Source organism: Sinocyclocheilus anshuiensis, unplaced genomic scaffold (genome assembly GCF_001515605.1).
Source record: "Sinocyclocheilus anshuiensis isolate Anshui unplaced genomic scaffold, SAMN03320099.WGS_v1.1 scaffold436, whole genome shotgun sequence".
In the NCBI taxonomy this organism is placed as follows: Eukaryota; Metazoa; Chordata; class Actinopteri; order Cypriniformes; family Cyprinidae; genus Sinocyclocheilus; species Sinocyclocheilus anshuiensis.
The window spans coordinates 1,648,913-1,664,200 of record NW_015560618.1 but is presented as its reverse complement, the minus strand read 5'-3'; the positions used below and the strand labels follow the sequence as shown (position 1 = coordinate 1,664,200).

Genomic DNA, 15,288 nt, shown 5'->3' with positions numbered 1-15,288 from the left:
TTTTATTTAAAATGCCGATATTGATTTAAGTCAGCATATACAGGTGCATCTCAGAAAATTAGAATATCGTTTTTTTTGTAACTTATTTCAAAAAGTGAAACTTTCATATATTCTAGATAGATTCACTGCATATAAAGTAAAACATTTCAAAAGTTTTGTTTTTCTCTTGAAAATATCCCATAGATTCCATATGGGGTTCAGGTCAGGCATGTTGGCTGGCCAATCAAGCACAGTTATATCATGGTCAGCAAAACACTTGGAAGTGATTTTGTTTCTGTGGGCAAAGTCCTGCTGGAAAAGGAAATCAGCATCTCCATAAAGCTTGTCAGCAGATGGACGCATAAAGTGCTCCAAAATTTCGATGGCTGCACTGACTTTAGACTTGACAGCCCAAATCATCACTGACTTCGGAAACTTTTAATATGCTTTGATACAGCACTCTGTGAACAGACACCCCTTTCGGTAATGACCTTCTGTGACTTACCCTCTTTGTGGAGGGTGTCAATGATTGTCTTCTGGACCATTGCCAAGTAAGCAGTCTTCCCCATTATTGTGGTTTCAAAGAACAAGAGAAACCCGGAATTTATACTGTAGTGATGGTCATTTAATGAATCTCAAATGCAAATATTCTAATATTTTGAGATACTGGATTTTTGACTTTCATGAGCTGTAAGCTCTAATCATCAAAATAAAAAAAATAAAAAAAAAAATTTTTAAATGTTTTACTTTACATGTAATGAATCTAGAATATATTAAAGTTTCACTTTTTGAAATGTTACAAAAAAAAAAACCTTTTTCACGATATTAAAATTTTTTGAGATGCACCTGTATATGAGAATCACCACTGAGAATTATCGGAAAAAAACAAAACAAAAAAACAAACAAAACCCCAAAACAAAACAAAAAACTACCTTTTATTTGATCAAAGTTGTGTTTTTATTGTTAATAAATAAAATAAAAGTATGAATAATTGCTATTAATAAAAATAAGAATTAATATATTCATTATATTAATATATAATAACTACACATATATATTAATATAATTATTTTACTATATAAATAATCATAAATGCATTATAATAAATGCATGGAAAATGTAATTCTCATTGCTGTAATGCAAACAAATAATATATCTTTTAAATATGAAATATTAAGTGTTTAGTGTAGTATTTATTGAATTACCTATATTATTATTATTAAAAATAATAAAAAAATAAAAGTGCTATTACAGTCTTTTTTTCTGTTGTTAATACTTTAACACAATGATTTTCTTAATTTAATTTCTGCATAAATATATAAAGCATTTTATATAAATATAAAGCGCTATATAAATGCATCATTCATTCATTCATAATATGAGAATTATAGGAATTACAAAAAAAAAACAAAAAAAATCCGGATACATTAGAGTAATCAAAATTTGGAAAGAAAATAATGTCACAATATAAAATATTTTAAACATCCAAAATCCAATTTCTTGTCATTTTGGACTAAAATGTCAGCTAAACATGAGATTTCATGAGATTCATCTGTAATGTAACATAAAAGGTTGACATACATCTTGATTGCTCATGTCCCAGTATGGCCGCTCCCCGAATGACATAACCTCCCACATCACGATCCCGTAGCTCCACACATCACTCGCAGAGGTGAACTTTCTGAAGGCGATGGCCTCGGGGGCGGTCCAGCGGATTGGGATCTTTCCCCCCTACACAATTACACACATACACACAGAGAAGCCATTAAATTCAAACACAGACTTTAAAACCAACGACATGGCTTGAGTCTTCAGCTGCCTAATTAGCGCTAAGACTCGGCCCCTACTCACGGCTTCCTCCCCACGGGGCATCCAGCTGGGTTCATTAATCTGAGATGAAAACCAGTAAAAATAAAATGGCAGGAATCTAACTAGAAACATAACGGTTTGATCTATCCCTCAAACAGACAACGTGAACGGGAAGACTAATCAATACACTGATCCAAGCAAAGTACGAGCTAAACGAGCATGCTAGTGCTAAATCTTCACCGACTACTAATGACACAAATGTTTACTTAACATTTTTAGCCAAAAGAGTTGATGTAGATGCTAAAAATAAAACGAAAGGATTTATACAGGATTCTAGTCATTCAATTCCCTTATCCGTAGCTTATCATGTCGGACACACTGAACAAGCCATCACGTACTGTACTGACTACATCCATATGTTTCCAACAGACAGAGATAGAGACAGGCTTCTTCCACATATCAAGTATGCCATCTGTACTCCCGATTCTGATGGTCAAGGCTGTTCTTATCGATTCTTAATGCACACTGTATCTGTAAAGCGCAGATATCGCCACATTTCTGTCAGGCACCTGGATTTCGATCAAATGCTCTCTGAAAATTCCCTCAGAGACTGAAATCATGGGAAATGATTTCATGGGGTCTTTCAAGTTAATAAACTAACAAAAAATTCCAAAGAGCACCATGCTAACATGGTTTTGGAGATGTATCGAGTACATAAATACCACAGCCTATGCAAGGTATCATAGTATCCTTTGAAATAACATGTAGTGTAAATACCATGGTATGGTAATCGTTAAATATCATGGTGTAAAGCAAAGTACCATGGTATTGCCAACTGATATCATGATTACCAATTAAAATACAAATGATAGCACCATCATCTATGCTAACATACACAACTAACATAGTTAGTTGTAATAATACCAATAATAATATAGTAATAATAGTATAATAACATAATAGTTAATAAAATGGACCATGGAAAATTATATATTTTTTTAAATTGCATCTCAACAATTGTTGAGCAAGGTGCTGTACAATAAATCAAATATCATCAACATTAACACCATAACCAACATGAATTACAGCAAAGAAAACACCAGACACAGCACAATTAACTATACAATTAAAAGCCAGAGAAAAAAAGATGGGTTTTGAGTTTTGCTTTAAACTCATGCAGTGTAGATGCAGTTCTAATAAAAACTGGTAGGCTGTTCCAGAGTTTCAGTGCATCCTTTCTTATTTTTTAATTTACATGGCCTGGAATAGCCAAAGTTATGTCCTTTTTATTAAATTAAATTAAATTATTAATTTTTATATGATTATTAATTTTATTATTTATAAAGGAAAGAACTGTCTGTACTAAGTGTACTAGTTACCAATTTGTACAGACAAAGTACTTAAGATAAGCTACTATAATGGCTCAGTGGGGATTGTAGGATTTATTGGAACAAGGATATTTCATTATTGCTTTTGTATTATTATATAAAAAGAGCAAACAAGCGTGACCTTAACCAAACTCACCAATGAGCTGGTGTAGGTGGGGTCCGACGAGTTCTCATCCAAAAAGCGAGAGAGGCCAAAATCGGACACTTTGCACACCAGGTTGCTGTTGACAAGCACGTTGCGGGCAGCCAGGTCACGGTGGACAAAGTTCATGTCGGACAGATACTTCATGCCAGCTGCGATCCCCCTCAACATGCCAACCAGCTGCGTTACAGTAAACCTGCCATCGTTCAGCTGAGCGGGAACAGTACAATAGAAGAGGGAGAGTGACATTAACAGATGTAAACACGACAATACACCAGTTCTACTCGTTCTAATCAGCCTGACTCTGACAGAGCCGCTGGACTAATTCTACTCGCAGCAGCCCGTAATCTTCTTCAGAGTATCAGGATGCCAATGCTATGAAGAAGTGTCTCCACAAAGCTAATCCTCATGGAGGAATTTCCTTCGCAATAGCACTGAATATTTGAAAGCGTAATTCAATTACACACTTCACATAGAATATCAAAGCCACATGTTTTAATTTTCATATTCTGAACGGAGAAACTCTGAAGCGGTGGTTCTCTGCTGGGCTGCAAGTATGTTCAGATAGGATCAGAGCAGGAATAAAACAATGCTAAATTCTAATAATAAAATGCAAATGACCATATTATCGTACAGAGTTGGGACAGCAAAATAAATGGGCTTATCGGCAACTCCATTTGCTATCACGTCAATGGCCGTGCATCAAATAAATCTCCAATGCATTTTGGCATAAATTAGAAGATATGATCCAAACTACATTAAATACAGGTTCACATGCAACCTAGATTATACAGTGCCTAATAGACATTTAAAAATTAATAACAAATTAAGGGGGAGGGGGTATAATGTAATATTTTTATTGAGACAGAGCTTATTAAACTGATCAAAAGGGACATTTAAAACATTTATGTTACAAAAGATTTCCATTTCAAACAAATGCTGCTCTTTTGAATATAATATTATACGTATATAAATATACAAGTTTCTTGAGCAGCAAACCAGCATATTAGAATGATTTCTGAACGATCGTGTGACACTGAAGACCGGAGTAATGATGCTGGAAATTCAGCTTTGTATCACAGGAATGAATTACATTGTAACATATATTAAAATATTTTTTAATCATATTATTTAATATTTTCACTGTATTTTTGATCAAATAAATGCAGCCTTGTTGAGCATAAGAGAGAGATCTTGTCTTTTATTAAGGTTTTATGTCCAACATAAAAAACTAATGCTACAGCCCAAGTTCGGGTGTTAAAAGAAACCTCTAAGGGGAAATTCACAAGTCTACTGTTCACAAATAGCACATGGTTCATGCTAAGCCTCCAAGCAAAAGGACATCATCACGTCTGTAGCCATTCTCACTTGGTTTGGCTCCAGTGACGATAAACATTCTGGTACGAGATTTTGATGTTGATGCTTTTTTTTTTTCTTCTAAAGTTGAAGATGAATCATGCCAAAGCTTGTTCTTACAGATATTTTTAGAAGCGTGTTTGTGTGTATGCATGGAAATGAGTGCGCTTGTGTCCCTGGCTGGACTTTGTGTGAGTACAAGCTGTGCCGTAGGAAGATGTCGGGGGATGACGGACTGGTTGGGTGGGCTTTAAGTTGTGTCATCTGCTTGGTGGTCAGACAGAGCAAGAACATCCCACCTCTGGATGTCTGAACTGTTTATCAAGTGTTACTGTAGAAACTGAGGGACTATACAAGGTCTCACAAGATTATTATGGTATTTTTAAGGTTTTGAAATGCCAGATGTTGACACAAGTTAAAGGTGAAGCAAGGTTCTGTCTAAAGCACCATGAATGACTGTTTAATGCTGAAGGGTTATCAAATTCCCCTGTCAGCGCAAAAGAAGTTCTGGCTTACTTTAAGTTATGTAAAGTAATGTGACGTGCTTCAGACTGAAACAGAATATTCAGTGAAACTTGATTTTGTCCATCGGGAATTGATTGAAAGGGTTATTACATTTTGATGAAAGATTATGAAGCCAAGCTTTTTTTTTCTTCTTCTTAGCACCAGGCTAAAGGAAAGGCGTAGCCCTGAATATTTGTCAAAAGCTGCATATTTTTGAAAACTCTGGGTCTTTTTCTTTCATTCTTTTTAATGTATGCACTGCAGCAGTTTTTATTGCAATGACACTTGATTTAATATGCGATTGATGTATTTTAACACCTCATCTAGACCGCAAGCGAGCAATGCAACACGACTCAACAGTTTCTTTCATTATAATGGGAGTGTTCTAGTTCGTCACATTGCGTTGCCAGCAGTATAAATGGGGTGCATTTTAAAACGCTTTGAATTTGTGTAGAACTGAGTCTCAAAGACACAGATTGTGGGATGGTTTGAGGTGAGAAAAAACTACAACATTCTCTACATTTATTATAAAGCAAGTAAGATCATTTTTAATTAAATGTCAAAGCTAAAGTGGTCTATTTTATGCGTAGCAGTGGGCACTTTTCAGCCAAAACCAGTGAAATTTGTCATTTTGAATCACTCACAGCAATAATGGCACCATGGACAGGTACAAGGAAAAAATGTAGGGATAGAGAGTGAATTTCACAGTTGATTTCAACTCTGTAAGAGAGGAATATTAGACTAGATGCATACTGATATATTGATTTGATGAGTTTTACTGAGATGCAGGTGTGTAATTAACCCTTATATTATGTCCTGGGTCAGTTTGATCCATAACACATTTTTGAGTTGTCAGAAACACTTGTAAACCTAGGATTTTTTTTTTTTTTTGTGAGAAATTGTATTTCTCATTTAGGGTCATGAACATGCCTGCAAAGTTTCAACTCTCTGAAATGTTGTGGAACATGCATATAAAATTTCTATTGCGATTTTCATGTTAATGGGTCAGCTTGGCCCACAAATTTCATGATTTCTCAACTACTAGCTCTGAACTATCAGTTCATGCATGTGAATTTCGCCAAGAATCAATCTTTGCATTGCTAGCGCTCTACTGTTTTGGTTTCAGGAAAGCACACAAACTAAATTTGGTAACAATTTAGTGTAGGGACCAATTCTCACTATTAAGTAGTCGCTTATTAGCAAGCCTATTATTAACATATTGGTTGTTTATTAGTAATTAGTAGGGGAAGTCGTGGCCTAATGGTTAAAGTATGGGTCACCATACTTGGCCACATGTCACGTCACTTCACTATTTATAAAGCACAAATTCTGCATGACCATATTCTACATCCATAAGCCTACCCAATACTAAACTTCTACCTTACTAATCATTAATAAGCAGCAAATTAGGAGTTTATTGAGGCAAAAGTTGTTGCTAATGGTTTGTTAATAGCGAGAATTGGACCTTACAATAAAGTGTGACCCAAATTTGAAGTCAAATAAAATATTTAAAATACTGTTAAGAAAGTTCAAATTTTTTTTTGAAAAACAAATGTTTAAATACAGTTTTAAAAATCATGTGTTTTCATGTTTACTTGTGTGAGAACTGTTAATGTTAAATATTTACTGTTTTTTTTGTTTTGTTTTTAATAGTGTGATTTTTATTGAATCCAGTTACATAAACATAATGATTATACCTAGAATTTTAACATAATACATGGTTTAAAACAAGCTTTAAAGTTTCTTTTTTTATGATCAATTTGTATGTTTAGATGGCTTCTTTTATTTATATTCATATTTCATAGTTTTGATTTTATTTACTTTTCTTGTTACTATTACCAGTTTAGCATGCATGTGCTGTAAAGGCCTCTGGTGAATGAAATCAGTGTATTCCATACATTTGATTGTCTTTTATTCCAGTTTTAGTTATTAAATCAGTATAAATTTGATTGTGGACTTTATTAGCTCCAGAAGAAAGTGTATTATGCATTATGATGAACAAGAATGGTAACCTTTTTAAGAATTAGCCAATATTTTTGTCAAATGTACCAGTGAGCAAATTTAACAGGGTTAGAAACATGTTAACCTGGATAACTTAGCTTAAGTTATAAACTAATATATAACTAATGATGTCTGAAATGCCCATGGGCTCAGCTCCTGTTGCTGTTTACTGAGAAAGCAAATAAGTAAGGCTAATGCAATAAAGCAGTTTTGCATTAAATATGATCCCAGTCTTACTCTTAGGAAGGAGTCGAGCGCTCCGTTCTCCATGAACTCCGTAACAATAAGCACCGGGCAACTCCTGGTCAGAACGCCCTCCAAGTGGATGACATTGGGATGTTCAAACTGTCCCATGATGCTGGCCTCGCTAAGGAAGTCTCGTCTTTGGCGCTCCGTGTAGCCCGCCTTCAGTGTCTTGATGGCCACGGTTGTTTCCTTTCGGCCAGGCTGCTTGAGTCGGCCTCGACACACCTCCCCGAACTCTCCTGAAGGAATGGAACAGAGGAAGAGGAGAGAGGGAGTGGGGTGGGGGTGTGAGGGAGAGGGAGGATTATTGGTTTGAGCTCAGGATCAAAAAATAATTCGAGGGAAGAAATGATGCACCGCTGAAAACCAAGGAAAGTGCGAACGAGAGAAAAGAACGGATGGCAGCAGTTTAGGGTTTGAATAGGCAGGGGACGGATGGAGAGAGAGGGTGAGAGAGGAGTTTAGGGACACGTTGTGGAGAAGGAGGAGACAGGAATTTAAGGGTTGTGGGAGTTTTGGGCCTGGATTCTGGATGTGAAAGTTTGAAATGAGGTGGAGGGAATTGATTCAGATCGAAAACATGGGAGTGGCCAAACACAAGCACAGGGATAGATAAATAATAATAAAAAAACATAGGTAAAGGCAGCAAGCAGCATGCATATGGTTAGTTACAGAATAAACACTCTACTTCATCTATCAAGAATATGGTTTATTATAAACAATTATAAATAAATATTTTCAAATATTTCCTCCAAGGCAGTGGTTCTTAAATGGTAGGTTGCACATCTGTTCTTACAGGGATTATGGACATAAAGGACAAAAACACTGAATGTAAATTATAGAATGCAACTACGTTATTAAGCAGCTGTTTTCCACACTGATAATAACAATCAAATCAGCATATTAGAATGATCCTTCAGAAATAATCTGACACTGAAGGCTGCTGAAAATGTAGCTTTGCATCGAAATTGTAACAACATTTCACAATACTAGTATTTTTACTTTAATTTGGATTAAATAAACATAGCCTTAATGAGCCTTCTTTCAAAAACATTGAAAATTCTTACCAACCCCAAACTTATGAACAGTGGTGTATGATTTTTTTTTAATATTGTTAGACATATGCAGTTCATAGTAATATTAAATAGCAATGTTTGGTTTTAAAGACTCTTTGTTAATTTTGTATGATAAATAATTTTAAAATCTGGTTCCTGAAGCAAAACCAGTTTAAAACCACAGCTCCAAGGCATGCCTGAAAACACAGTTAGAGAATTCCACCAAACTTGAATATTTTATAGGTTTATGTAAAATTAGATATCAGGTGTTAGTATATTCTTCGTTAATCAGAAAGGCCTGTTTTTAATACTGATAAATGTGGTTTACCTGCTCCAATGACTTCCTCTATCTTCACACATGAGATGTCAATCTCTCGAGCAAACTCGTGAACGGCCTCATTCGGGTCTTCATATGTAAAAGGGTCAATGTAAACTTTTACACTGGGGGATACTAAAACCAAGAGACGAAGAATGTTTTTTAGTCCATTCTTTTGGTAATTTTTATTATTATTTATTACTTTAAATAGGCTAGGCACACTCTTAAAAATAAAGGTGCTTCACGATGCCATAGAAGAACCTTTTTGTCTAAATGGTTCCATAAAGAACCTTTCTGTTTCACAAAAGGTTCTTCAGATTATAAAAAGGTAAGAAAGAGATGGTTCTTTAAAAATATGTTGACTGAATGGTTCTTTGTGGAACCAAATATGGTTCTTCTATGGCATCGCTGTGAAGAACCTTTGTAAGAGTGTACATTGTAAAAATTATCTAATGGAGATCTCAAAACTAAGTGTTTTAGGGAAACATAATACAGCCCAATGTGCAAATACAATTAGGGACTTACTATTGTTTTTCATTATAAATGACAATTTTTTTACTATCAGAAACTCCATAATTTTCTGCTATATTGTTAAATACAGATGTATATTTTGACATTAAATTATATGGTAATACATACTCTTTTTTTTGCATCCAAAAACATATATTTTACAGTAAAATTATGTTCCATTATTTTACCACTGTATATACTTACGTTTAACAAATTAACATATTTTTCTTGTAACATTTTTGCATTATTTTCTTATTAAAATTAACATATGAACACAAATTAATCTTGATACTATAGGCTGTCCCCATGTGACCCTGGAGCACAAAACCAGTCTTAAGTTGCTTGGGTATATTTTTAGCAATAGCCAAACATTGTTTGGGTCAAAATGATCAATTTTTCTTTTATGCCAAAAATCATTAGGATATTAAGTAAAGATCATGCTCCATGAATACATTTAGTAAATTTCCTACAGTAAATATATCAAAACTTCATTTTTGATTAGTAATATGCATTGCTAAGAACTTCCTTTGTACAACTTTAAAGGCAATTTTCTCAGTATTTTGATTTTTTTTTGCACCCTCAGATTCCAGATTTTCAAATAGTTGTATCTCAGCCAAATATTCTCCTATCATAACAAACCATACACCAATGGAAAGCTTATTTAGTCAGCTTTCATGTGATGTATAAATCTCAATTTCAAACAATTTACCCTTATGACTGGTTTTGTGGTCCAGGGTCACATATGTCACAATACAATGTGACATATTTTTTTTAAGCTAATTTTCACAAGCGTTCTCTTGTCACAGCAATAAATGTGTACAGCAAGAAATATGTTTTTGGCAAACAGTGCAGATATACTCACCGTACTGCTGCAGTTTTTCAGTATACTCCAGCTCAGAGCCAGTACGCTGCCGTCTGTAACCAGATTATACACACACAGAGAGTCTGGTTTAAGACTGGATTTACACACTACAGGCACAAAAAAATGTAACTGGGGCATTTTGTGAAAGAGAACATTTGAGTGCTTTAGGTATTTCATATGCTTCAATCATCAATTATGTCCCTCAAATTGCACGAAAAGCTAGTTTTATCAATCTAAACTTACGCAGGTAATGCACTTTCTAAACGCCTATGATTTCTCGATTTCGCAATACGTTACATGCAGGATTCAAATGCTGGGTCACCAAAACATGCAGCACGAAATGTCGACATGTCGTCGCTTCAAACCAGAACCGCTCCATTCCACGGTTCAGATGAGCCAAAATGTAGGATGTACTCCAAAAACAGTAAGTCAATTAACACCAAATCATAGGTTGAGTCTTAAGCGAGGAACAAATAACCAGGCCCAAGAACGTACATGCTAATCTGTGCTGGGTTCATGCCTGTATCAAGTATCTGAAGACAGTGAACAGTGTATTTAAATCTCGGCCGTCTCATTAAGATCTCTTTGTTTCACTAACTCTGCATAAGTAGCGTGTTTGAAAGGGAACGGGAGCAAAGGGGCCTATTGGAATTCACCATCTGTGGGATTCCTTTTGTCTCTTGACCTGTGCTAACAATGACGCCTGCTGCTAATTAGCATCTCATCTCCAATTTAAATGTCAGAAGGAAAAGAATGACGCTTCAGCGCACACACACACACACACACACACACACACACACACAAAGAACACATTAGGATACTAGCGCAGAGGGCATGAATGAGAGAGAAGAAAGAGCTTGAAGCGGAGAGGAGGAGATGCTTTGGCACAACAAGGCGGTCACAGTCAAGAAGAATGTGTCAAATAGACACAGTGGCAGTCTGCCGTCTCTGGAGTGATTGGCAATGTCCCAGTCTTCGCTCGGATCTGGGCGAAGTGGCCTCAAATGAGCATCTTGTGAGAGTCTCATAAACATCCGAAGTCAGACGCATTTTGAAGTCTGTTTTGCAGTTCCTATCTGATCTCATTTTGCTGTTGGGCTATTGAGTTTGTTTGACACCAAGTACTGAGGCATTGAAATGATAAACAATACAAATAGCTCTTTGCTAAATCAACATGAAATCTAAATGGACCCTGTTTACGTTCTTACTACAAGTTCAACTTACTAAAGGCGTGGAAATGTTGCAAGCCAAAAAGGCCATTGTCTGTTGTCAACAGTTTCAAATTTTCAAATCAAGCAGCTTTTGGTTGGTAAGTCTGGTGAATCCGTGCGACCAACTTGAATATGTTGCGAAATCTGCATGGGGAAATCTTTCACTCTCATGCAAAATTCTTGATCACATGGATTCCTACTGGAATGAACCTTTTTTCACGTTTGGAGGGTTCTCAGAAACATAATTTGTCATAGTTGGTTAAACTTCTATAGTGGTGAGCAGAAATGACAACAAATATAATTGTTGTGTTCCCATTTCCTCCAGTAGCAAAAGGAAAACTGCACAATAGTATTTCTTTGACTTTACAAATGAGTATTACAAATGAAAAGCAGAAAGACATAAAATTTCAGTTTCTGCTGAAATATGTGACCCTGGACCATAAAACCAGTCTTAAGTGTCAATTTTTCGAAATTGAGATTTATACATCATCTGAAAGCTGAATAAATAAGCTTTATTAGGATCTGACAATATTTGGCTGATATACAACTATTTGAAAATCTGGAATCTGAGGGTGCAAAAAAAAATCTAAATATTGAGAAAATCACCTTTAAAGTTGTCCAAATGAAGTTCTTAGCAATGCATATTACTAATCAAAAATTAAGTTTTGATATATTTACGGTAGGAAATTTACAAAATATCTCTATGGAACATGATCTTTACTTAATATTCTAATGATTTTTGGCATAAAAGAAAAATCGATAATTTTGACCCATACAATGTATTTTTGGCTTTTGCTACAAACATACCCGTGCAGCTTAAGACTGGTTTTGTGGTCCAGGGTCACATATATTCATACACACATACATTTATCAAATGTTTGCCTCACCATGCACCTTTCACTACACATTTCCCCATTTAATACCCTGTTTCAGCCACATTATGCAAGTAAAATGGATTCATGTTGACTTATTTTGATATTTTGAAGAATGTTGTAATCAGTATTACCCATAAAATGAAAATGTCCAAAGCAATGTTGGAATTTTTTTTTAAATGTCTTATTTTGTGGTCCACAGAAGAAAGAAAATTATATTGATTTGAACAACATGAGGGTGGGAAAATGATGACATAACCATCCCCTTTAAGTCATGTATGGGTGTTTATTAATAATACTTACTTAAGGCAGATAACAGCAATGACCACCATGGCGAGGATGACCACAAATCCAGCCGAGGCAGAGCCCACAATGAGCGGCAACAGGTCCTGCACTGACCGCTCTGGGTCATCTGTCAGATTAATTTAAATACATTTAGAATACCAATAATGGTAAAAATATGCAAAACTGCACTTCATATGCGATGTTTCTTTTCAAATCTATCAGGAAGAACACAAATAGACTGTTGCTGTTCACAAGGTAAGAGTTAATAAATGAATATGGATGGCATCGGATCATACAGCCTTGAAAGAATCTGATGCAAAATGTTTCAATTCATAATGAAATCTTTGCCTTTGGGGTCTTTTTCTCAGGAGAAATATCTATGGAGCAGGAGATGTTAACCGAAGGATAAACAATTCGGATATTACAGAGATCTCATTTGTGATTATTTATTTTTTTCCTATAGGTCGGTTTACATGGTTTGACATATAAAAATGCACTTAGCCACTCAGTATCTTTGTAACAGATGCAAAAGAATGAAAAAGTCTATGTTCTTACCATACAGACTTGTACTGAAGTCTAGCGGGCTGCTATAGCGTCCGTAACCGGCTACGGTCCGAGCACGTACCTGCACGCCGTACACCGTGCCAGCTTTTAAACCCTCCACTTTGGCAGAAGTGTGCTGTGCAGTGACGGTGTGCGAGAACGACTCTCCCTGAGAAACAGAAACACGTAGAGATTAAAGGACCGAAACTAGACTCTTGAGTCATTGAATGCTTAGAGTGAATGTTTAGTTAACAGTTTTCACTGCAATTAGCGGATCAAAAGTATTTGAAAAGACAATCCTGGGCTAAAACTGTCATGCGAACACTCGGCCGCAAGTAAATCCTAAAGACGAATTAAGCTCCACTCTTTTTAGAATTAGCCATTGGGTTTTGACCAGTGGCCATCTGTTGTTCCATTGTACTCCACTTTAAGACGAGCCAGGGTTACTTTGAGCTCAAGCCAGTTAAACCCATGCTGGGTGCCTGGTGTAATGTCATCTGGCTGGGGTTCAAGAGTTCTTCAGTCAGGGGTGATTTAGATGCACAGCAGTTCCTCACCCTCTCATGGTACTTGATCTCATAATCCAGGATCACGCCATTGGGCCGCTCTGGGGGCAGCCAGGACAGGCTGAGAGTGCCAGCTGTGGCCCGCATTAAGTGGACGGTGGGGACCGCTGATGGAGCTGGAGGTGCTCAGAGATGGGGAGAGAAAAAGCAGAATAACTTTATTAGAATAACATCAGATTCTTTAAGGCCGTGACTCTTTACTGGTGGGTCGGGACCCATAAAGGGTCTCTAGTCAGTTCTGATAGAACGGACAGCTGGGAAAAAAAATTCTAAATGCAAATACTAAAATAAAACAAAAATCTGAACTTAAAACTGAAGAGAAAACACTGCATATCAATCTTTACAGGACTTTGGCTTAAGTGAATGAGCACAACTATGCAATATAAGAATAGTGTATTCTGATTACTGTGTGTAATAAACAGAAAAATAAAAAATTTAATATTTGCTGATCATTTTTATCATATTTCTTATGGGGCAATGGCAATGACAATGATTTCTTTTTAATTTATTCAAAGATTCATACATGCAACCTCTGATGAACTAATTTCATTTTTTCCCCCCAAATATCAAAATATGAAGTAGTCTAACATGACCTTTAATATTATTATTTTTTTTAATAATTACAACTTTTGGCCATCAAGTAATAGTCATGTGGTGAGACTAACATGCAAAATGAATGAATGAATGAATGAATGAATAAATAAATAAATAAATAAATAAATATAATATTATTATATTATATTATAAATATATTATTAATTAGTATTATATTATATTATATTATACATTTTTATGGAAAGGCAAGCTTAGTTCAGATATGGTATGAATCCCCAAAAAAATGATATTTGTGGAAAAATAATTCATGATTTTTTAAAAACAAAACAAAAACAAAAAGCAAATAAGTAAAAATAAATAAATAAATAAAATAAAGTTTTTCAAGTTCTTCATTTTTACTTTTTTTTTTTTTTACCACATTACATTTTACATCTTTACATTTGAAAAGGTTTTCAAAACCATATGAGGCCAACATGATTTCAAAGAGTACATTTCTTAGAACTTTAAAAGATGTACTAGATTTCTCATTTTCTTTAGGAGGACACTGTTATTGGTCATTGACCCTTGTGCCAATGTTTTATAAAAACGATAAGCCATTTGAGCCTGAGCTTTACTGTGATTTTACCTGTTTGGTGCAGTTTAAACAGTCTCCTGTGGTTTACTGGTTTATTAGACAATTGAAAATTAATTTCTCACCTGCTTGATTGGTGGTGATATTGACAGTGGCATATTGCGGGGTGGATGGGCTCTTGGGGGACACCCCATTGACAGCCTGGATCTCAAAACTGTAATGGGTGTGAGCCTGTAGATTCCTCACCGCCGCCTGCCTCTCGGCCAGACCCAGCCGCCGCGGCGACACCTCCACGTTATCGTCACACCGCGCACAGGACTCGCCATCGTGCAGGCACTTCTTACACACCACGTTATACACCACGTCACCTCTCCCGCCCAAATCCCGCGGCTCGGACCACTCCAGTGACACTGAAGTCTCGTTCACGCTGGAGATCACGTTTAATGGAGCCGAGGGAACAGCTAGGAAGACAGCGGTAAAGAGTTAAACTCGTGAAACATGTATAATTTAACAGGCC

General features: G+C 35.8%; 1 protein-coding gene across 1 annotated transcript in view; it reads right to left on the bottom strand.

Moving 5' to 3' along the window:
* The window catches only part of ephb3a (eph receptor B3a), a 35,488-nt gene that overhangs the window by 5,764 nt on the left and 14,436 nt on the right, over positions 1 to 15,288 (bottom strand). Inside the window, exons 6-14 of the mRNA XM_016478154.1 lie at positions 14,897 to 15,232; positions 13,637 to 13,761; positions 13,092 to 13,248; positions 12,555 to 12,663; positions 10,169 to 10,221; positions 8,809 to 8,931; positions 7,417 to 7,664; positions 3,313 to 3,528; positions 1,561 to 1,710 (exon numbers count right to left, since the gene is read on the bottom strand). Of these exons, the coding sequence (XP_016333640.1) occupies positions 1,561 to 1,710; positions 3,313 to 3,528; positions 7,417 to 7,664; positions 8,809 to 8,931; positions 10,169 to 10,221; positions 12,555 to 12,663; positions 13,092 to 13,248; positions 13,637 to 13,761; positions 14,897 to 15,232 (1,517 nt within the window). The remainder of the gene's footprint in view (positions 1 to 1,560; positions 1,711 to 3,312; positions 3,529 to 7,416; positions 7,665 to 8,808; positions 8,932 to 10,168; positions 10,222 to 12,554; positions 12,664 to 13,091; positions 13,249 to 13,636; positions 13,762 to 14,896; positions 15,233 to 15,288) is intronic.